We start from the raw sequence: 24,312 nt of genomic DNA on the forward strand, positions 1-24,312 counted from the left end.
AGTCTAAAATGTGCTGGAAATGCAAAGAAAATGGGGGTACTTTTTATCCTATGTGGTGGTCAGGTAAGATGATAAATGATATATCATGAACTGAAAAAAATGTTGAAGATAACTTTTCCTAAGAAACCAGAAGCTTTTCTTTAAGGCATTATAGGACCAGAGATCCCGAAGGACCAGACAAAACTATTTATGTACGTGACCACGGCTGCATGGACTCTGTTAGCCCAGAAATGGAAAGAGGGTACAACTCCAACCAAGGAAGAGTGGCAGTTAAAATTTATGAACTACGCCGAGATGGCAAAACTTACAGGAAGAATTAGAAACCAGGAAGAGGAGGTCTTTAATAAAGAATGGGAAAAGTTTATAATTTATTTGAAAAGCTATTGTAAACAATTACATACATTTGTAGGATTGACGGAAAACTTGTAGTAAAAATTTGAACTATGGATTTACAAAGGATTTATAACAAATTGAGTTATGAAAGAGATGCAGAGGGGGAAATCATTACATTAAAATCTACAATGGGGGGGGGAGGGAAGTCAAAAGGGATTATATGTATTTAATTCATTTGTTTATGCGAAACAGAAAATGCAAAAATAAAATATATTTTTAAAAAATCCCTGATTTGTTTCTTAGTATTTGCAGGATCTATTAGTACCTTTTGCTACTGAATCCTTAAGCTTAGCATTGCAGGGTGGCATTGTAACCAAATGAAAGCAATTCTCTAAAGATCAAATTTGGAGTTTACAAAAAGAATAATTTATTGATTTTTCAATCCCCACCAATCCAGTATTTCCATCTGAGAAGTTCTGCCCCAACCCAAACAACAATAGTGCCAAATCAGGAAAACAGCTGAAAGGATGAGGATAAGAGCGAGTGGGACATTTTACCTCTTAATTTGAGTGCTTTAGCAAAGAGCAGCGCCACAAAAAACAGATACCAAGTTACCTGCATATTGCTGCTTTAAGCTGGTGTATAGACAAACGGGTGTATATTTGAACAAGCAAAAAGAACTCCATCTGAAAATGCAAAGGAGGGAACATTTTACAGTCAAAATGAGGCTTCTTCAATGGAACACACACACACACACACACACACACTGTCCTAGAATGATGGTAATTTTTACACTATTTTGGTCTTTGTGGAAAATGTAGAGTGACCCTGAAGGGCAGAGGAAGCCATGCCCCTACGATTTCTGGCAGGTGATCCGCTGCAGGCAGAGCTTCATGTAGGAATCCTTATTGCGAATCTCAATCACTGCATCTCTGACGAGTTCAATGAACATCTGAGGCCAGAGCTTCTGCAAGGACTCATTCTTCATATTGATGTCAGCCGCTTCCTTCACCAAGTCTTGGATGTACGAATGGCAGAAGTCCTTCCTGTCCTTCGCTTCCTATGCAAAAGAGCCATTTGCAAGGGTGAAAGTCAGGAAACAAATTCCTCCATAGCAGCTAAGCTTAATTTAAAAAATGCCAGAGACATAAGAGCAAAACGGGCTGAAATGTTGGTCCTCAGTGAAACAAGGGACACCAAAGGATCTGTTTTGAGAGCAAGTTCTGCTGGGGTAAAAGAATGCAGCTGTTTGAGCATTGCCAAGCTCCCTTTGGCAGAAGGGAAAGGAAGCTATTTTTCAACTTATAAAGCAAGCCAAGGTAGGCTAAAAACAAAAATATTCTAGTCACTTCAGACCATAGCCTGCTGTCAAAGTATTTTCCACTTCAAATGAATACACAAAATGTTAGCTCAGTTCAAATGTCAATATCAAAGCAAGGTGTGACCATTAGTGCCATGTGCTCTCCCTTGCTTGGGAACTATTTGTTTATTGTTTGGGATATTTATAAAGCGCTAAACACTACAAAATACCACAGCAGTGTAGAATAAACAACATTCCTTTGTACAAAAATACAAACAAATAAATCTATCATCAATTTTCTGTTTTTTCTTTACTTTTCCACAAAAATAATTGCGACAGGAGAAAAAGAATCAAACATCAAAATGCATTTTCAAAAGCTGTGTCAAAGAGGGAACCTGTTAGATCTCTCTGGAGGAGATCCCTACGTGCACCACAGAGAGATCTTCATTCCGCCTGAACAGCTGCAGACAAACCCAACACATGCATCTTGTGTCCTTTTATTTAAAATGCATCTCAGGGTTATTTGTGGGGCATAACAATTTGTTGTTTTTTTAAATTCCAAAATATAGTCCAGCCCCCCATAAGGTCTGAGGGACAGGGGACCAGTCCCCCTGCTGAAAAAGTTTGCTGACCCCTGCCTTTTACCAACATTTCCCTCAGTCCCAATTTCCTTTTCTCTCCATGGTTTTAAGACGCAAATAGTCAAAAGCAAACTTCCCCAACAGTCCTAATGTTAATATCGCGCAAAAATCAATGTGAGCAAAAGGAAATATGGAGTGCCTCTTGTATTTCATTTTGCTTAAACAATAGCAGCAAAATCCAAAACACGTGTATTCTGAAGTAAGGCTTTCCCACAGGTAAGTGGGGTAATAATTTAAATATCTATACCCCACCCATCTGACTGGGTTGCCCTAGCCACTCTGGGTTGCCTCCAACACATATAAAAACATAATAAAACATCAAACATTAAAAAACTTCCCAATACAGGGCTGACTTCAGATGTCTTCCCAAGGTTATATAATTATACTAGCTGACCCAGCCACGCGTTGCTGTGGTTCTTTCCTGTGATCCCCCACCCCACCCTGTCACGATCCATGACGTATCCTGCCCCTCCTCCCTCCACCCCGGCTCATCCCTGTGTTTCCGTAGGATACCCTTCCCTCTGTTGTCCCTGGGGAGTGTTGGCCCCTCCCCCCGGTATCTCCATACCTTGGCCCCCACCCTTCGAAAAGGAATTGTTAGGTTCTGGGTTCTATTTCCCAGCATGCACTTTTGTCTGAACCTTCTGTTGTTCCTGGGGAGTGTTGGTCCCTACCCCCGGTATCTTCCTACATTGGCCCCCGTCATTGGAGAAGGAATTGTCCGTTTCTGGGTTCTATTTCCCAGTATTTACTTTTGTCTGAGCCCTCTGTTGTCCCCTCCCCCCTGTATCTCCATACATTGGCCCCTGCGAACGAATCGTGAACATTTCTATATATTTAGATTAAGGATAGGGGATGATGATGTGCCCTGGGACCCAGATAACTACTTAAAGAATCCCAACCGGGGAGGGGATCAAATAGCGAAGCCCCATAGCCCCGTAGCAACAGACAGGCCCAGACAGAAGGAGGGGGGTCATATGGGCCACTTGGGGCGGGCCTCCGAATCTAAAGGGGGCCTCGATCAGCATATTCACAATCAGTAAAATGAGAAAAGTAACAAAAGGGTTAAAAAAGGGCCACATTATCTACCTGGCCTGGGCAAGGGGAAGGTAGGGGATTGTAAATGGGGTGGGGTGTGTGCACTGCAAATATCTGAGGACTTAAACTGGGGAGAGAAAGTGAATGGTTTAAAAAAACAACAACACAGAGGCTTACAATCATTTGTTTCTCCTAAAATAAGACATACCCATAAAATAAGCCATAGCAGGATGTCTAAGCATTTGTGCAATATAAGCCATACCCCAAAAATAAGACATAGTTATAGGCGCAGTTCTGGAGGGCCCCAAGGAAGAGGCAAGGCTGGACGCGTAATAAAAAATAAGACATCCCTTGAAAATAAGCTACGTCAGCCCATGACCTATTTGGGCTCCTCCTCCCCCCACTTCCCACCCAGGGCTCCATTTGGGATAGTATTTAATGGGCTGTAGACCTGAGGCCTAGTATGTAAAATGGAGCCAATGCCTCCTGTTTTACAGGATCTCGTGGCAGAGGCGGGGTTTGTGGGTGTGGTGTGTTGTGGCTATTCCCTGTGAATGGCCCCATGTGTCCCGATCCATGATCTATTCAGTTTGTTCCCCCCCCCCATGACCGGTGTGGTAGTGTTGCTAAATGGTAAAGTAAAACCCCCTTGGCATAAATCAAAGGCTGTGCTGTGGCCTGTGCCACCCCCCCCCCAGGCAGGCCCCGACCTCCACTTGGCAATGTTGGTTTTTTGGTGGGGTTTTTTTTGGGGGGGGAGGGTTAGTGGTGCTAAATGGTGAAGTAAAAACCCCTTGCCATGCCCCCAAGTGTGTTGTTGTGGGTTCCCCCCCCCCCCGGGCCTGTCAGGGGCCTACATTAAACAAAGGCCTAATGGCCGCCTTGGGGGATTTCAAGTTGCTTGGTTGATGATGATGTCATTTGGTTTGTGGGTGTGGCTTAGATTTCACAGGAAGGGGGGTGGAGGAGGGTACTACGCCACTTGAGGGCGCTGTTTGACTTGGTGGAAAAGCAGGTCTGCACCTGGGCAGGTGTGCGATTTGAGGGATTTTTGCCCCCAACAACGCTCTAGGAGTGGCGTGGATCGTTGTGTCAAAATTTCAGGACGATCGGTCAAGCGGTTACAGAGAAAAGTGTCAAACGGAATTTCACGATTTTTACATTTATATATATATAGTAGCAAGGAATGCAGTCTTTAAAAAGCAACAATGTGTGTTTCTTTTAATGCCACAGTTGGCAGGAATTCGCTATTTGGATGTAACTATTAACAACACTGGTGTGTATTTCTTGAAGCTGGCAGTCATTTGGAGTCAGTTGGATGCAGCAGCTTCTACTGTCAATACTGTTGGAAGTCTATTGTTATGAAAAAGTTTGTTAGCCAGTGTACTTTAATATTGTGCCAGAGAGCACCATTTCCCATTATTATGTATTGATTTTGTATCGCTGAATTATCTCTCTACACCCACCCACCAGTATTTCTTCTGTGTTGGACACATTTTTTGATCAATGAGATCTAGAAAACCAAGCAATTTGGCCTCCACAAAGCCCTATGACAATTGGCTCTTTGGAAGCTGTCACAGTGTTTAATCCAACTGATTTATAGCCCAGCTGAAAATGTGAGGTCATGACTTGCTCCTGCAAACCACACAGAACTGTTTTTAATGGGTAGTAGGAGAGAGGGCAAATCCCTTCCAGCTGCCACAATCTCAAAATGTAACATTAACTCTCTGCCCTCAAGGGTGAACTACCCGTCACATTTATGATGATAGTTTGCAGTTGATGACAAGCTGGGTTGGCAGTTACTCTTCTTCTTACTTGTTCCCATAGGATGTTTGGTAAAATCCACAGCAGGGGTGGCCTATGTGGTGCCCTTCAGATGCTGGACTCCAACTCCCATGAGCCCCAGCAACACAGTCAATGGTCAAGGATGATGGGAGTTGGAGTCCAACAACACCTAGAAGGCTCCATGTTGGATACCCCTGATCTACAGGCACATGTGGAACATTGCCTTTCCTACTAACCCCGCCCCCCCCGGCGCAAAAAACCCTGCAATTTACCCAGTTGCGAGATTCCTCAAGGGACCTTATTTTGCTACATAGTCTTTTCTTGAGATGTGATGGAATCATGAAGTGAAGCCTTGTTATTAGCTTGTCTCACATACTATTTACTGCTTCAAATCCCTGTGTTACACAGCCTCACTTTTCTTGATCTTTATAAGAATTCTGTACACATGGCTCTGGGAGTGGGGAAGGTCCTCTGTTCATAATTGACCTTGGCCATAAAAAGCACTAGCTGGCCTCAGCCTCAGGCCCACCTATCAATATACAAAAGGTGGTCTCATGTCCTGGCCACATGCAGGCTAGACTACTGCAGTATGTTATGAAGCCTTTGAAGACTACTCAGATCCTACAAGCGGTGAAGAAAAGGGAATGTAGACTACCGAGCCCTCTTTTGGTGGTGGGTTGTTTTTTTACATGAGTTTTTACATAATGTTTTAATCTGTCTTCTATCTTCTGCTACTTTTTTGTCTATATCCAGGCAATTCTAAACACAATTGCCTGGATATACATGCTGTTGAACCCAATGGGATTTAGGACATGTGTAAGACGCGGGTGGCACTGTGGGTTAAACACAGAGCCTAGGACTTGCCGATCAGAAGGTTAGCGGTTTGAATCCCTGCGACAGGGTGAGCTCCCGTTGCTCGGTCCCAGCTCCTGCCAACCTAGCAGTTCTTTTTTGTTTGTTTTTAAAGTTTAAAAAGAGTTCTTTATTTCAATTATTAAAATGTTACACTCAAAAAAGAAACAGAAATACAACATAAAATAATCTATAGATATAAAGAATATAAAGAAATATCACAAAAAACATAACTTACATAAACATAAACATAACATAATATAACTTAGCATAACACAACTCAAATATAACTCAAATAACACAGATAATTCAACTAACAATCAAACTTAATTAAAACATAAATTAAGATTAAAATACTTCCAATTGACGACTAACCGCTTACTATTCTTAACATATTTACCTTGCTTTCTTCTTCTATATCTTTTAAACCACCTAACCTAGGTGTGATTTCTTCATTTATCTAAAAAAAAGATTCTCTCTTTATACATTTTTTAATTTAGGCAGATCACCAGATTCGTTCTTATCCCTTCTTTTTTAAAATAATCCTCTAATAGTTTCCATTCATTCTGAATTTTTTGTTTGGGAATATTTCTTATTGCAGCTGTCATTTTAGCCAGATTCATATATTCTATCATTTTGAATTGCCAATCCTCTACCGTTGGTACAACCTAGCAGTTCAAAAGCACGTCAAAGTGCAAGTAGATAAATAGGTAAAGATAAGGAAGGTAAACGGTGTTTCCGTGTGCTGCTCTGGTTCGCCAGAAGCGGCTTAGTCATGCTAGCCAAATGACCCGGAAAAACTGTCTGTGGACAAATGTCAGCTCCCTCGGCCAGTAAAGCAAGATGAGCAGCCAGTAAAGCAAGATGAGTCGGTCACGACTGGACCTAATGGTCAGGGGTCCCTTTACCTTTTTAAGACCATACTGTTAGCCGCTAGGAGGTTACACTAGGAGCCACAAGACACATTTCTCAATGACAAACAAATTAACTGTTTGTCCAGGGCCCCTAAGTGCTGCAGTTGGAAAGCAGTTGGGAGTGTCTGGAGGGGCACTCAGCCTGCCTGAACTCTAGAAGGCTACCAAGGCACGTGGTGGAGATGGTAGTTGTTGTTGTTTAGTTGTTTAGTCATGTCCGACTCTTCATGACTGACCCCATGGACCAGAGCACGCCAGGCATTCCTGTCAAAAGATACCATACCTCTCTCATACACTTTGGCTGCCCCCCCCCCCAATCCCACACCGCCAACTGATTCAACGGTGAATTTTAAACCTGGGAACTCTCATTGCTGAAAGGTGGTCAATAAAAATAAACACATCTGTATTTGCTCATTCTCAATTGCACATCTGCACCAAATATGTATCGGCAGCTTTCTGCCCGTGAAACCCTAACCTGTTTATATTCATTTTAGAGCAACAAAGAAGGAGAAAGAGAATGTCTTTGGGTATGTCCAGCCTGTGCTGAATATCTCCATTTATGACAAATGTGCATATGAATATTTTTAATAGTGCTACCGCTAGGTTGCGGAGCAGGAGGTATCGGTTATGTTCCAGTTAAATCTCGAAATAAACTGTTTCGCTGGATAGAAGTCAACTGGACTGTTCCAAGCAGAAGAAAATATACAATAAACCCATTAAAAAGTAAATGAGCTACTGTAACAAAAACAAACAGTTGGGAATTTTTATAGTCTCTGCTCTACCTGGGACTCCTTACCTCCAGCTTTTCTGTCTGGGAATCTCTTGTGGTGTAATTCAGCGCCAGCCGGCTGGCATTCTCTCCACCCAGCTTTCGGCGATCATTGCCATCCTCACTGGCAGTCCCCAATTTCTTCCCTTTTGCTTCCAAAAGATAACACAATTGTTTCTTCCTAAGGACAGGCAAGGCAGGAGGGAGAGAGAGATTTACAGAGCTAAATTATTGTAGGTTGGCCACTGCCTTAATAACCTTTCATTTGTGCTTGTCCATTCAAATTCATGAGCTTACTGAATATCTTGCTGCCTGATTCATGCAAGGTATTCCTCTGTTATCTCAGAACTGCAGCCCCTTGATAGATGTGTTTGACAGATATTGTAAATGAGTCTCAGAAAGAGAGAGAGAGAGAGAGAGAAATGGGGGGTTGGGGTTGGGAAATTTAAACACATTGGCGATGGACCAAAATGAAAACTGAAAAAAGGAGTAGTGAAACTAAACATTTTCTTTATTTAATTTTATCTGAATGTTTCTATCTTGCTCTTCTGGTTCCCATGCCACCACGCAGGGCAACCTACAACATCTTAAAATAAAAATACAATAAAATATATATTAAAATACAAAGAATAACAACAATACAATTATAAAAAACATAACAAATCAATTTAAAGAAACCATCAGATATCAGGCAGCAAAAAATGTCCAGAAAGGAAGCCATCCATTCAACAGGTCAAGGTATTCCACAATACTGATACATCCACCATAGCTGCCAAGTTTTCCCTTTTCTCACGAGGAAGCCTATTCAGCATAAGGGAATTTCCCTTAAAAAAAGGGAGAACTTGGCAGCTATGACATCCACTATAAAAGGCCCTCTCTCTAGTCATCATCAACCATGTCTCCACCCGAAGTGGGATCTTTCCTAGTGATCTTAGGGAGCTGGAAGAATAGCAGGGGAGGAGGCAGCCTCTCAGGAACTTTGTGTTCGACCCATTGATGACTACACACTGTCAACCCCCAGACCAACTATCTCAGTGGTTCCACCAAGACATGTGAGCCTAATTGAATTTATAAAGCTGCTTTATGTTAACATCAGGATAATAATGCTCTATGAGCACAGCTTTGGAACTTTTGTGTTAAGTGGTTTGTTAAATCTTCTAAATAAGGGAGGGTGGCTGTTTTTAATTCTGCCGTTCTACAGGAGTCGTCAAAGTGGCTTTCAACAATTAGAGAGAAACACCACACTACAAAAACTAAAGCACACCTAAAAGCAGGAAGTTTGGGGAAAGAACAGCTTGTCTTACCTGTGAAAGGGTATCCGTGTGCACCTAAATCTGCCATCATTATGGGAAGATATTGCCACCTTGTGGTTGTAGGCAAAATCTGAAACTGAAGTCTCCCAGGAAAAAAGAATGAAGAAGTCTCCACTGAAGCAGCATAATGATGGCAGACACATGCACACTAGATTTCCATGCAAAATGAAAAGGGAAGTGGAAATTTCTGGTTTGTGTATTTGTCTGTGATCAGGAATGTAAATCATTCAAGCAGATACGAGAGTTATTCATTTATGTTGTGGGCGGCGGCTTTAAGTCCACAAACAATACATAATTAATTAATTACCAGTATGTTCACATTGTTTTGATGTTTCCTTTACACTGTAATGAATGTAAGTTACATACATTAACTAGCATACAGTGAGAAAAATAACATAGTATTTGGCAGAAACCATCTGCAGCAGAATGGAAACAACCATTTGTGATGAATCTCTACTTGAAAGTCAACATACTAGAACAGCAGAGTTAAAGAAGAAGGAAGCACAACCTTACAGATGGCACAATTCTGAACAATTGCACCAAAACAGGATGGTCTTCATGGCAGTCAAGGGGAGATGTACCTCTCTAAGGAGGACCTTCCATTTTATGGGTATCACAAAAGAAGGAGGTTTTCTGCCAGGGCCCTATTTGTTGTGCAGTAGGGGACATGAAGGGTGACCTCTAGGGTGGAATGGCGTTCTCATGCAGGTTCACGAGGGGGGAAGCCAACTAAACAAAATCAGTCTGCTTGTCCCACTACTGTACTGTCTATTCCAAATGTCTCCAGAGGTGCTCTTGTAGACCTCCTCCAGGCAGGGGCAAAGGAAGGCTAACCGTCACCCAGTGCAGGGTGTCAGGGGGTGGGGCAAACCGCCCAGCAGCGCATGCATGTGTGCCGTACATATGGTGCACACGCAGCGTCGCTACGTGCCATGCATGCGCCGGCGGGATCCTCTACTCACGGCTGCAGCTCTGAGAGAGCTGGAGCTGCAAAACTGCGCGCAGCCAATGGCTAGCGGGGTAGGCTTGCCTTCCGCGCCGCTTTGCAGCTCCCCCCTTTCCCCGGCTCACTGTAGGCTTGGGAGTTGCGGGCGGGGGGGGGGAGGAAGCAGCTCCTTCACAGCTTTGTGAAGCAGAATGTCACCCCTGTCAGGATGGCACCCGGAGTGTGCCACAACCTCCTTGCTCCGCCTCTGCCTCCAGGGACATCCGCAGGAGGCTTCTTTTTGTGCATTCAAATAAGCGGCCCCTCTGTTAAATTGAATGGGGAAGCACAATCCCAGGGGAGCTCTATGTGTATGCAACTAATCAGAGCCTTGGCATACAAAGCAAAATGACTCTCATGTGTGTATTTATGTTTACCTGCAATCTCCGAGTAATGAAAGCAGGCGACAGTAGGGTACATCTGAAGATGCCACATATGCTAAGACACCAAAGAGATTTTCGGCCATGACCATGTCATTCTGGGTAACCTGTAGAAGGGGAAAGATGAAGGGGTCAAAGTGGCACAATCTGGGCCATGGTAATACACAATGGGCCAAGGACCTCACCACTCTGGTTGCATTCAAACATATTTCACACATTTGGTGAGGATACTGTACCTATTTGGACAGCTGAAGGGCTTGTGTTAACTTACACGTTTAATTTAAGATTCATGTACTGATAGTCACTCTACCCACAATATGAACTGAAGGAGGTCTACTCTTATTATTAGAAATCTCTGTTTATTATTATAAACTTTATTATTAATAAAGTGACAAAAATCAAACTTTAAAATCTTCCCTAAACAGCTGCCTTCATATGTCTTCTAAAAGTCAGATAGTTGTTGATTTCCTTGACAACTGATAGGAGGGTGTTCCACAGGGCAGGTGCCACCACCGAGAAGGCCCTCTGCCTGGTTCCCTGTAACTTTGCTTCTCGCAGTGAGGGAACCGCCAGAAGGCCCTCAGAGCTTGACCTCAGTGTGCGGGTTGAAAGATGGGGGTGGAGATGCTCCTTCATATGGTGCCATAGCCTTTATATTATCTTTCAAAGGCACATTACTTACACACTCTCTCTGCAGCACCATTATTCTCCCCCCTCATCTTGCAGACTTAGCTGCAGGGATCCTCCAGCTCACTTATTTTCCTTTCCCTCCTCTTAAATGGCTGCAAGGAAGAGAGTGGAAGCTTCCACTTCCATGTTAGATTCACTACAATTTAACCCAATTGCATTGATCCATTGCATGGTTATTCTTAAATCTTAATTGCTGAAACAAGCCAGCTCCATAAGCCAAGGCTTAATACTGGCTTTTTTCCATAGAACAGGGGTAGGGAACCTGTGGCTGGCTATCCATATGCTGCTGGGCTACAAAGCAGCCCATTCTCTGGCCCTGCTGCTGACTAGGCTGGACAGTGTGAAGGCTGGACAGTGTGGACTAAGATAGACTGAAAAGGGAGGCATTCATTTTGCTTGAGAGTACAAGATGGCTCTACAATGTTCTCATAAATTATGCTTAGCTAAGAAAAATGTCCAGACGGAGGTATGGCGTGTTCTGCTTTATAAGGTCCTGAGTTAATGGGTAACTATTCCCTGTCTTTCTTTTTCCTCCCTCTGGGAGGTTTCAGTTGAGTTTAGTGATTCCCCCCCCCCCCGGCCGCCCCCATATCCTCTGCTCCATGGTTAATGCATGCCAGAAAAGAATTGGAAAGTTAATCTTGCCATTTCTACTCCTAGGTATATATTTCAATAATTATCTAATATAACCCCAGTTTGTAACAAATTATAAACAATGGTTTCCAATTCTCAGTTAATTTAAGGGTCTCCTGCATGACCAATATAACCAATTAAACATACTGAACTTAACATAAGATAGAATAGTTTTGCAAAACAAAAACAAAAAAACTAATTACAGCACAGATCCTAATTTATTTATTTATTGCTTCCTGACCTCCGGATTTCTTGCTTAGCTTCTACAATGACTTCATTTTTTCTGTTGGAATGACAGTTGGCTCAATAGACAGATCTGTCGCCTTGTAGAACACCAGAAAAATGGCCCAGATAAACAACCAATTCATGTAAGCAACGCAAAAGAGACAGGAAGAACTCTTGCAAGTCCTCTGTAACTGGGGTTCCTTGGAGATGAGACAGCCCTGCTGTGGGACTCCTGCAAGCATGCTTAGATTGTTTTACACTGTGAGTAGACCTCTCACACAAGCATTTTCTCTTGTAGAAGTGAGTCAGTGATAAGATCAACTGAACCAGCTCTAAGGCGTCTGAATGCCCCCCCCCTGAAAATGCTGCCTATTCTTACCTCCATTCCGTTTATTTTTTGCAGGTTGAAATGACCCAGTCTAAACATCACATAATACTTCCACAGGGTGAAGGTGACAACTGGATTTCCTTGAGCATCAACTGTTAGCTGCTCAAGGCGGCGAAGTTGGGCTAAGGCATTGAACTGTTTCAACACAGCAAGGTTGTTCTCCTTAAATTTCAAGTGCTGTAAAGAAACAAGCAAAACAAGGAGGCAGGCAGCATTAGACATTTAGTGGAAGCTACAATAAGTACAACAAGGTTGTATACTGTCTTATTTAACTTATATGCTTATTTAACTTATATGCAGAATTCATCATGTGAAAGGCTGGACTGGATGAATCCCAAGCCGGAATTAAGATTGCCGGAAGAAATATCAACAACCTCAGATATGCTGATGACACAACCTTGATGGCAGAAAGTGAGGAGGAATTAAAGAACCTTTTAATGAGGGTGAAAGAGGAGAGCGCAAAATATGGTCTGAAGCTCAACATCAAAAAAACTAAGACTTTAAAAAAACTTTAGGTATGTATGTATTATGTATATGTATGGTATGTATCTGTATGTTTTAATTTTTGTAATAGTCTTTGTGTAATGTATGGTATGTATGAATATGCTTCATCTTTTGTATTATTCTTTGAGCAAAGTATGGTATGTATGTATGTGTATGTATTATCTTTTGTGCAATAAAAAATTATTTAAAAAAAAAACTAAGATCATGGTCACTGGTCCCATCACCTCCTGGCAAATAGAAGGGGAAGAAATGGAGGCAGTGAGAGATTTTACTTTCTTGGGTTCCATGATCTCTGTAAATGGTGACAGCAATCACGAAATTAAAAGACGCCTGCTTCTTGGGAGAAAAGCAATGACAAACCTAGACAACATCTTAAAAAGCAGAGACATCACCTTGCCGACAAAGGTCCATATAGTTACAAGCTATGGTTTTCCCAGTAGTGATGTATGGAAGTGAGAGCTGAACCATAAAGAAGGCTGACTGCCGAAGAATTGATGCTTTTGAATTATAGTGCTGGAGGAGACTCTTGAGAGTCCCATGGACTGCAAGAAGATCAAACCTATCCATTCTGAAGGAAATCAGCCCTGAGTGCTCACTGGAAGGAATAGATCCTGAAGCTGAGGCTCCAATACTTTGGCCACCTCATCAGAAGAGAAGCCTCCCTGGAAAAGACCCTGATGTTGGGAAAGATTGAGGGCACAAGGAGAAGGGGACGACAGAGGACGAGATGGTTGGACAGTGTTGCCTCAAGCAGCAAATCATCTTGAGCCGGACCTGGTAATAAACCAAGGACTCTTGCAGTGAGTATTCATGAGCTGGACAGGACCTTTATTAGACCCTGGAATCACTCAGCACATGCTGAGATCCACATCCAAACAGCCTCGGCCCAGTATACCTAAAGGAGCATCTTCATCCCCATCGTTCAGCCCGGACACTGAGGTCCAGCTCCAAGGGCCTTCTGATGGTTCCCTCACTGTGAGAAGTGAAGTTACAGGGAACCAGGCAGAGGGCCTTCTCGGTAAAGGTGCCCACCCTGTAGAACACCCTCCCATCAGATGTCAAGGAAAGAAACAACTATCTGACTTTTAGAAGACATCTGAAGGCAGCTGTTTAGGGAAGTTTTTAAAATTTGATTTTTGTCAATTTATTATTGCTGTTATTACTACCTGGCCTGGCCACGCGTTGCTGTGGGTCATCCCTGCGATTCCCCCCACCCTGTCCCGATCCATGACATATCTCACCCCTCCTCCCTCCAACCCCCTGGCTCATCCCTGTGTTTCGGTAGGACACCCTTCCCTCTATTTTCCCCGGAGAGTGTTGTCCCCTCCCCCCTGTATCTCCATACATTGGCCCCTGCACACGCATCGTGAACATTTTTATATATTTAGATTAAAAAAAATTGAAATAAGAACATTATTGTTTGGTTTTATTTTTGGGGTTATCATTTATTTTGGTGGGTATTGTATGATTTGGGCGTTGTTGTGTGTTTTGGGTTTTTTTGTGTGTGTGTGTGTTTTGTTATTTGGATTTTCTAATTTTGGAGTAGGTGACCCAGAGAACCTAGAGAACTTTAATAATCCCGACCGGGGGGGGGGGTCTAATAGCGAAGACCCACAGCCCCGTAGCAACAGAAGGCGAGTTCCGAAGCACCCGAGTTGTTCGGTTCCATAAAAAACCCAGGAAATGGCAACCTGCGATCCAAATGGCAACCTACGATCCGGGTGCTCGCCCTCTCCCCCCCCCCCCCAGGCCTAGTGGGGGCCTATCAGCCTGGCAGGGGCCTAGGGGTCTGATAATGGCTGCCTTGGTGGTTTCAGTTGCTTGGTTGATGATGTCATTATTTGGTTTGTGGGTGTGGTGTAGATTTTACAGGAAGGGAGGGGGTGTACTGTGGGAGGAAATCCACTTGAGGGCGCTGTTTTACTTTGTTGAAAAACAGGTTTTTACCTGCGGAGGTGTGAGATGTGTGTGGGGTTTTTTCTAACAACACTCAGGGAGTGGCCTGGATTGTTGTGTCAAAATTTCAGGACGATCGGTCAAGCGGTTACGGAGAAAAGTGGAGCCCGCACTTTCATGATTTTTACATTTATATATAGATAGATTATTCTGTTAGGAGCTGCCCAGAGTGGCTGGGGAACAAATATATTATTATTATTATTATTATTATTATTATTATTATTACTGCTCACCCCTGGAGCCCCTCCTCTTCTTTGCTGTTCACCTGCTCTCTCCAAGCACACATGTACAAATATGAGCAAGGAGGTAGAGCTTCCTCTACTCACTTTGTCTCTCTCTTCCAGGCAAGCAAAAGCAGCAGTGGTGGTACAGACTAGATGGCATGACTATGTGCTTGAGGCTGTGTGGGTGTGTGGTCTGGGTGCCAATTTATCTATGCTGTGATGCAATCTGCTCTTCACCTAATTATTTTCTATGGCTGAGAAGAGCAAACCTCTGTCATTCCATCATAGCAGTCAGCAGCATGTGCCAAATTCTGCTTTTACAAGTTTGCTCAATCTTGAGCACTACTTGCCACATAATGTCTCAGGAGGCCACACATTTCCTCTACAACGTGAATGTCTGCCATCCACGGGTGAAAGTCAAGGGCTGTATGATAAATTATCTGCTGCATGTGGTATGCCATACAAATAAGAGAGACAGACAAGCTACATCAAATGACATCCACAAAAGGTAGAAGGTAAAACTGGTTGGCTGTGGGTTCAGGACAAGCAAAAGAAAAGTACTTCTTGTCTTGCCACAAGATGTGGCACCGGTCATAAATCTGAAAGTTTTAAAGGGGAATTATACTACTTCATGGAGAAGTAGTATAATTATACTACTTCATGGAACCTTCACTGTTAGCCATGATGGCTAAACAGAATTTATCTCTTTATCTCACCTCCAAGGAGCTCTAAGTAGTGTACAGGGTGCTCCCTCCCTAACAAGCCTGTCAGGCTGAGAGAATGTGGCTGGCCAAAGCCACCAAGTGAGCCTCATGGCCATGGGTCTCCTCAGTCTGAGTCAAATGGTCAAACTACTAAACAAACTACTAAACATTCCACAATTAGAGGCAGTGTGCTACTAAATATCAGATACTGGGGAGTATTGAAGAGAGAGTGTTATTGCCCTCATGTTCTGCTTGTGGGCTTTTCCAGAGGCATATTGATGTCCACTGCGGGAAACAGAAGGCTGAACTAAATGGAGTCTTGGCCTGATCCAGAAGGGCCCCTTGTATGTTCTTTCTTGAACCAAATTAGACATTTGGGCATCCTGCCTCTTGTCCCAGATTGCTGAAAGATCAAGAACAAAACTTCTTACTAGAGAATTGGGAAATCTGATCCTCAGTTTTGGCAACACTGGAACAATTTCATCAAAGTCTATGAAATTAAAGGAGATTGTGGTGATGCTCCCAGCCGTCTGAACACTCCAATTTCGATCAAGGGATTCCAGAGCTCCAGAGCCATATAGGTACACGGTGTCACCTTCTATCTCTACCAAGTGTGAATCCAGGACAGACAGCCCTTGTGTGCCTTTGTTCAAAAGTGAATCAAGAGACCTGCAAGGAGAAATAGAACAGTCTTTTAAAGACAAGCCCTACTGATTGGCAACTAGCATGTGGCTCAGTAACACTTCTACAACAAAATAGATGAACTTGATGCTGTGATACCAGCTTGTCATTTACACCTCCAGCACCCCCTGCTGCCCCCTTATCTCTTAACAATTTAAAAGAGTGGTCATGGAACTCAAGCCCAACAAGGACTGAATAGGGGTCTTCAAGAGCCACAGAGCATTAGGGAAGAGCATAAGAAGGGAATTGAACTGGCTCATCTTATGGTGGGGGGAGGTCAGGATAATGCATGGCATGAGATTAGAAAACTCCCCTCTCGATCACAGGTCGGTTTCAGGAGGGAAGAAAGGGGAAATGGCACTATTTCTCTTTCCTGTTCTCCAGAAACCTCTTCTCATACAAAATTTAGCAATGCTCAGGTTCAGGATTGGCATCCAGCCCCCCCCCCCACTTTTTTACAGGATTTACAGGAAGAACAGGATGTTATCAAGGCAGACATGAGGCTTATTGGGTAGGCAGGATCAATTTGAATTACAACCTGCTCTGCTTGACACGAGACAAAAATCCAATGTCCTTAGAATAAGAGATTTGCCATAGAATTAGGGAGAACGGGATTTGACAACATATATAGCCAAGACACTGATTGGATGGGGGAGAGCCAGGAATCTTTGGTGGAATCAATAGAAAGTTGTTACCAAATTTGATCCAAGAGGTAACATTTACTTCTAAGAAAATCAAAGGTGCTATCCTTCAAAAAAGCTATGAAAGCTGTCTCCAGGTTGACAGTACTCAGGTGACCATGTATAAGGAACACACACACCCCAATTATGACAACAACGCCAGAGATTCCATTTTATAACGAATGGTTTGAAAAAAGCCAACATAAGATTCAGATAGGACTTTCCGGAAGGACTTTCCTTCAAATTTAAAGGCAAAAAACATAGATTGGCAAATGAAGATCAAGCACAAGAATTCTGGTGCAAATATGGCAAAGATTTTGAATTTGACAACCCATATTCAGTACCAGCCCCTTTGGGCTCAGCAGGACAGGGAGATAAATCACCAATGGGAATAGAAGGAGAGGCAGGCAATGCAATAGGTGGCGATATAGATAATTTAAACAATCAAGAAAAATGTGAAGCTTAAACAAACTTTTAGGTTAAAACAAATAAGAAAACAAAATGGCAAATTTAAAGATATTAAGTTGGAATGTAAATGGCTTAAATAATAAAACAAAAAGGAACATAATTCTCAAGCAAAATTTAGATATAGTTTGTCTCCAAGAAACACATATAGAGAAAAAACATCAGAGTCCTTAGTAACAAAATGTTAGGTATGGAATTCATAAAAGCAGATAAATAAATAAAAAGTGGATTCCAATGTACACAGAAGCAGCACAAGAATTGATGTGATATGGATGTCTAAAGAATTAGAATTGAAGGTAAGGAAAATACAGATAATGCCAAGAACAATATCAGACCATAACCCTATATTTTTAGAAATGCAAAATGAAAATCAATCCACCTTCAGATGGAGACTAAATGAAGATTTGCTAGACTAGAGGATCAAAAATGTTTTAGAAAAAAGCACAAAAATTTTTAGAATATTATTTTCAATTAAATCTTAATAAAGGCACCAAAACACAGGTAGTATTTGATGCCAGTAAAGCAGTCATGAGGTGTTTATTCATTCAGCAAAATACATATAGAAGGAAACAGAGAGAAAAAGAAAAGGGAGATATTAGAGGCATTAATGAAAAATGAAAAAGAGCTAATAGACAAACCTAATAAAGAGTCCATAAGCTAGCAATAAAATTATTACAAACACAATATTCAATGATTATCAATAGAGTGAAAAATAAAAAGAATGAAACAAAAGCATTTTGAATATGCAAACAAACCAGGGAAATAATTAGCATGGCAATTAAATAAAAGTGAGCAAATAATATCATAAATAAAATTAAACTAAACGGAAAAATCATAGACAACCCAAAAGAAATTAGGAAGGTTTTTGTTAAATATTTCAAAGAATTATATAGGAAAGGAAGAGAAAAAAGCAAAGAGATAGACCAATATTTGAAGGCTAGTAATCTGCCAAGGATAACAGAAGAGAAATCAGCAATTTTAAATGCCCATATAACAATACAGGAAATATTAGATGCAATTAATATGGCAAAAAAGGGAAATCGCCAGGACCACATGGATTATCAGTAAAATCTTATAAAAAATTAAATGACCAATTGGTGAGACCATTACAGGAGATAATGAATGAAATTTTAATTTCAGGGAAAGTCCCAGAGACATGGAAAGAGGCATCTGTAACTTTAATTCCCAAACAAGAGGCTGATGTGTTACCTAGTAGTTAATAACTATAGACCAATTTTATTATTAAATAATGATTATAAATTACTTGCTAACATAACGGCCAACAGAATGAAATCAGTATTGGAAGATTACATACATCAGGCGGGATTCCTTCCAAGCAGAATAATTATTATTATTAATAATAATAATAGAATATAATATTATTGACATTATAGAATACCTGGAAGTGTGAAATGAAAAGCAAGCAGCATTTATGTTTATAGACGCGGAAAAAGCCTTTGACAATGTCTCTTGGGAATTTATGGATTATTATTTTTTTGCAAGAAATGAATTTTGGAGATAAATTTGGGAAAGGAATTCAATCCATATATTCAAACCAAAAAGCACAATCAATTGTTAATCAGGTGGTAACAGAGAAATCTAGTATACAAAAAGGAACAAGACAAGGATGTCCGTTATCACCTTTATTATATATATTAGTATTAGAGGAGAAGAAGAAGAAGAAGAGTTTGGATTTGGTATCCCACTTTATCACCACCTGAAGGAGTCTCAAAGCTGCTAACAATCTCCTTTCCCCTCCTCCCCCACAACAGACACCCTGTGAGGTGGGTGGGGCTGAGAGACTTCAGCGAAGTGTGACTAGCCCAAGGTCACCCAGCAGCTGCACGTGGAGGAGCGGAGACGCGAACCCGGTTCCCCAGATTACGAGTCTACCGCTCTTAACCACTAGACCACACTGGCTCTCATTAGAAAACCTGGTGAGAAATATTAGGGCAGATGAAAATATTAGAGGAATTAAAATAGGGGGGAAATCATATAAACTGAAAGCCTATGCAGATGATCTGGTAATTACAGTAGAAGATCCTAAAGATTCTCTCCCAAAAGTAATAGAAGAAATTCAGGAGTTTGGGCAAGTTGCAGGGTTTAACTTAAATAAAAGTAAGACCAAATTATTAGTTAAAAATCTAAAAGAAGTGGATAAAAAAGAATGATCACAAATTACAGAAATAGAAATCCACAAAAAAGTTAAATATCTAGGAATTTGTCTCACAACTAGAAATATTAATATTTATAAAGACAATTATGAAAAATGCTAGAATGACAGAAAAGGAATCTAGAAATATGGGGAAGAATGAATCTCTCCTTAATAGGAAGAATTGCAGCAATCAAGATGAATGTTTTGCCAAAAATGTTGTTTTTATTCCAAACAATAAGTGATACGGTTTCCCTCAAGAAGTGGCAAAAAGATATATCTAAATTTATCTGGAAAGGGAAGAAGCTGAGAATAAAACATAAAATATTAGCAGATGTGAAGGATCTTCCAGACTTAAAATTGTATTATGAGGCAAACTGCATTACTTGGATCTGGGATTGGGTCAAATTAAAAAATAATGATCTATTACATCTGGAAGGACATGATAACAGATTTGGTTGGTATGCATATTTATGGTATAACAAAGGGAAGATACATGAAGGATTTCATAATCATATAATTAGGAAAGCACGGATAAAAGTATGAGAAAGATACAAAGATCTATTAAAGCAAAAGAAACACCCTGGTGGGTGGCCCCTACAGAGGCAATGTCAATTAAAAGAACAAATATGGAGGCAAAATGGCTGAATATGGGGGGTGGGAGGGTTCATGGAAGGGGAGGAAAGACTTAAGCCTCCCCTCTTGATATTCTGTGGACCTGATGGAGTACCCCCCCCCCACACACACACACAAACACACCTGCCATCAATTTTTTTAAAAAAAAATCCTGATACCACTCAGCATCACATATCCTTTGGTCCACAGATATCAAAAGCAGAAATGTCTTCTTTGTGCATTGAATTAGTGCTAGTTACCATAAAGAAGGCTGATCGCTGAAGAATTGATGCTTTTGAATTATGGTACTGAAGAGTCCCATGGACTGCAAGAAGATCAGACCTATCCATTCTGAAGGAAATCAGCCCTGAGTACTCACTGGAAGGACAGATCCTGAAGCTGAGGCTCCAATATTTTGGCCACCTCATGAGACGAGAAGCCTCCCTGGAAAAGACCCTGATGCTGGGAAAGATGGAGGGCACCAGGAGAAGGGGACGACAGAGGACAAGATGGTTGGACAGTGATTCTCGAAGCTACGAACATGAGTTTGATCAAACTGCGGGAAGCATTACGAAGAGTCGGACACGACTAAACGACTAAACAACAATGATGTATATACAGAAACAATGCATTGAAATGAACTCACTTGCAGGATTTGTATAGAATCATAGAGTTGGAAGAGACCACAAGGGCCATCCAGTCCAACCCCCTGCCAAGCAGGAAACACCATCAAAGCATTCTTGACATATGGCTGTCAAGCCTCTGCTTAAAGACCTCCAAAGAAGGAGACTCCACCACACTCCTTGGTAGCAAATTCCACTGCCAAACAGCTCTTACTGTCAGGAAGTTCTTCCTAATGTTTAGGTGGAATCTTCTTTCTTGAAGTTTGAATCCATTGCTCTGTGTCCGCTTCTCTGGAGCAGCAGAAAACAATCTTTCTCCCTCCTCCATATGACATCCTTTCATATATTTGAACATGGCTATCATATCACCCCTTAACCTTCTCTTCTCCAGGCTAAACATACCCAGCTCCCTAAGCCGTTCCTCATAAGGCATAGTTTCCAGGCCTTTGACCATTTTGGTTGCCCTCTTCTGGACACGTTCCAGCTTGTCAGTATCCTTCTTGAACTGTGGTGCCCAGAACTGGACACAGTACTCTAGGTGAGGTCTGACCAGAGCAGAATACAGTGGTACTATTACTTCCCTTGATCTAGATGCTATACTCCTATTGATGCAGCCCAGAATTGCATTGGCTTTTTTAGCTGCTGCATCACACTGTTGACTCATGTTAAGTTTGTGGTCTACCAAGACTCCTAGATCCTTTTCACATGTACTGCTCTCAAGCCAGGTGTCACCCATCCTGTATTTGTGCCTTTCATTCATATAATATGCTTACAATGGACAAATGTAAATAGAAAACACAAATATTCGGTAAAAATGTTAAGAATAGATTAAGAATACAATTTTAATTTTAGTATATAAGGTATATAAAATTATAAGCAGAACAAACAAATGTTATAAACCAGAAAGGGAAGTTAGTTGGGGGAAGTTGCGGAGGGGGTGTGTGAATTGAAATTGTAAAAAGCAATTTGAATTTTTGAATATGTTAAAACTTGTTGAAAAATCTTTATAAAATTTAAATAAATAAAAAAGGATTGGCATCCAGCCCCAAACCCAGTAGGAGATGGTTTCAGGAATATGGGAAAGAAAGGGGGAGTCACTGTTCTTCCTCACCACCACTCCTGTGAACGGAAATCCAAGTGGATGGAACCCTTCTGTTAATAGCTGGGGATGCACTTCAACACTTTGTTGTAGGCACCTCTTTGGAGGTATAATCCTAATATATTTTACATGGCTATTGAGAGAATATATATGAAATACTTCCAACAGTAATATGCTTCACAGATGCTGTATTAGGAATAGTCTTATTAAGCTTGCTCCCTACCCAGTTCTGAAGTTCTTGTTTATTTAACATAAAACATTTTAATCTAATTTTCCCTGTCAGATATTTGGGGATATTGTAATGTACAATTTGTCTCAGCACTTACTGGAAAAACCCAAACTTTGCGCCAACATGTTTTTAAAAAAATATTGGCATCAACATCAATTGGGCATATTTCTAGAAATCTAAAGGAATCTAGGCACCACTCAGAGAATGTTCATTGTGCATTAAGTTTACTTTCCTTGTGCTGTGCTGTACTGGCTCAGTTCATCAAATTTATCACATACAGAGCTTTTTTTAAAAGTACCGTAATTCCAGAGAACAGTAGAACAATGACATTGGAAATAAGTTTGGTTGTGTTGACTTTTTTAAATTAAAAAAATCAAACATTGCCTCTCTGAACTTGACCTATTATACCATGACACAGTCTTTGCCAACAGGGTGCCCTCCAGATGTTTTAGACTATGGTTCCCATCAGCCCCAACCAGCATGGAGGATACCACATTGGCAAAGGCTTGCCATCGTAAGTGTAAAGTTATGGTGGGGGAGTGACTGAAATTTTATTTTATGTTTTAGTTTGCTGTGCTACTTAGCATATTGGAGGAAAGTGTCTCATGGTCTTTCCTAATCCACGCATGATTCATGTCAACAGCTGGGACCTTCTCAGTGTCTTCCTAAGAACTACAGACCCTCCCATGCATCCATTACACTAAAGCTACTAAAAAATCTGTCTTTTTCTGAATAAATATGAGATTAGACACATGCCTGCTGTATCGTGGGTTCTAATTGTTCGTTCCCTTGCCAAGACTCAGTGGATTATCTTTGTTCTTTGGAAAGTATATGGGTACTGAAACTCTCTCTTGGGCCCAGCTCATAGCTGCCAAGTTTTCCCTTTTCTCGCGAGGAAGCCTATTCAGCATAAGGGAATTTCCCTTATAAAAAGGGAGAACTTGGCAGCTATGGCCCAGCAGAGAGTGAGAATGTTGTAGGTCTCCTGTAGCTCCCTCCTTTGGCCACCACAAGGTGAGAATCTCTGCTTATCTTCCCTTGGTCCTGGTTTCTAGGGGCCACAACAGGCTCAAATCCTGGCACTTACTTAAAGCAACAGCTTCTAACTGTATGTGCTCAGCAGTTTAATAAAAAGGGGGTGATCTGTTATTTTATTACCTACATAATTCTGATTTATTGAAATTATTGAAATGTGAGACAATGCCCTGAAAAAAGCCTCAAGTTGTGGAGGGGAGACAAGCCCTGAAAGCCATCCCAAAGTTGGTTACTCCAACACAGGCGTAATAGTCTTCCTTCAGTGTAAATGGTGCCATGAACTGCAGGCCCACTTACCAAAGAGAGGGAGAAATTTAAAAACTCACTGTCTGGAAAATGCCCAGGATCCTTTTAAACTCTGCAAGACTGTAGCCCAGCAAACAGTTATTTTGTAATAAAATTAGTATTTTTGCCACTTTATTTTGAGAGGGGGAAAGGCAAGAGTGATGGTTGGCGGCTAACAGATTGAGATTGACTCCTGAGAAGACAGAAGTACTGTTTGTGGGGGGCAGGAGGCGGGCAGGTGTGGAGGACTCCCTGGTCCTGAATGGGGTAACTGTGCCCCTGAAAGACCAGGTGCGCAGCCTGGGAGTCATTTTGGACTCACAGCTGTCCATGGAGGCGCAGGTCAATTCTGTGTCAAGGGCAGCTGTCTACCAGCTCCATCTGGTACGCAGGCTGAGACCCTACCTGCATGCGGACTGCCTCGCCAGAGTGGTGCATGCTCTGGTTATCTCTCGCTTGGATTACTGCAATGCGCTCTACGTGGGGCTACCTTTGAAGGTGACCCGGCAACTACAACTAATCCAGAATGCGGCAGCTAGACTGGTGACTGGGAGCGGCTGCCGAGACCACATAACTTGAAAGACCTACATTGGCTCCCAGTACGTTTCCAGTACATTTCCGAGCACAATTCAAAGTGTTGGTGCTGACCTTTAAAGCCCATACGGCCTCGGTCCAGTATACCTGAAGGAGCGTCTCCACCCCCATCGTTCTGCCCGGACACTGAGGTCCAGCGCTGAGGGCCTTCTGGCGGTTCCCTCACTGCGAGAAGTGAGGTTACAGGGAACCAGGCAGAGGGCCTTCTCGGTAGTGGCAC

General features: G+C 41.9%; 1 protein-coding gene across 14 annotated transcripts in view; it reads right to left on the reverse strand.

The window, feature by feature from the left end:
- Positions 1–736: 736 nt before the first annotated feature.
- LRRC49 (leucine rich repeat containing 49) overlaps positions 737–24,312 on the reverse strand; it is a 57,473-nt gene continuing 33,897 nt past the window's right edge. For 7 of the 14 annotated variants that reach the window (XM_088657013.1, XM_060282923.2, XM_060282922.2 and 4 more), the window contains 6 exons: positions 16,066–16,303; positions 12,238–12,423; positions 10,308–10,417; positions 7,660–7,813; positions 6,350–6,409; positions 737–1,393 (listed from right to left, as the gene is read on the reverse strand). In XM_088657013.1, the coding sequence (XP_088513139.1) occupies positions 1,187–1,393; positions 6,350–6,409; positions 7,660–7,813; positions 10,308–10,417; positions 12,238–12,423; positions 16,066–16,303 (955 nt within the window). In that variant the 3' untranslated portion in view covers positions 737–1,186. The remainder of the gene's footprint in view (positions 1,394–6,349; positions 6,410–7,659; positions 7,814–10,307; positions 10,418–12,237; positions 12,424–16,065; positions 16,304–24,312) is intronic. The other 7 variants (XM_088657014.1, XM_088657012.1, XM_088657011.1 and 4 more) reach the window with 1 other exon arrangement.

The sequence above is a fragment of the Zootoca vivipara genome, chromosome 13 (genome assembly GCF_965207765.1).
Source record: "Zootoca vivipara chromosome 13, rZooViv2.hap1.1, whole genome shotgun sequence".
NCBI lineage: Eukaryota > Metazoa > Chordata > Lepidosauria > Squamata > Lacertidae > Zootoca > Zootoca vivipara.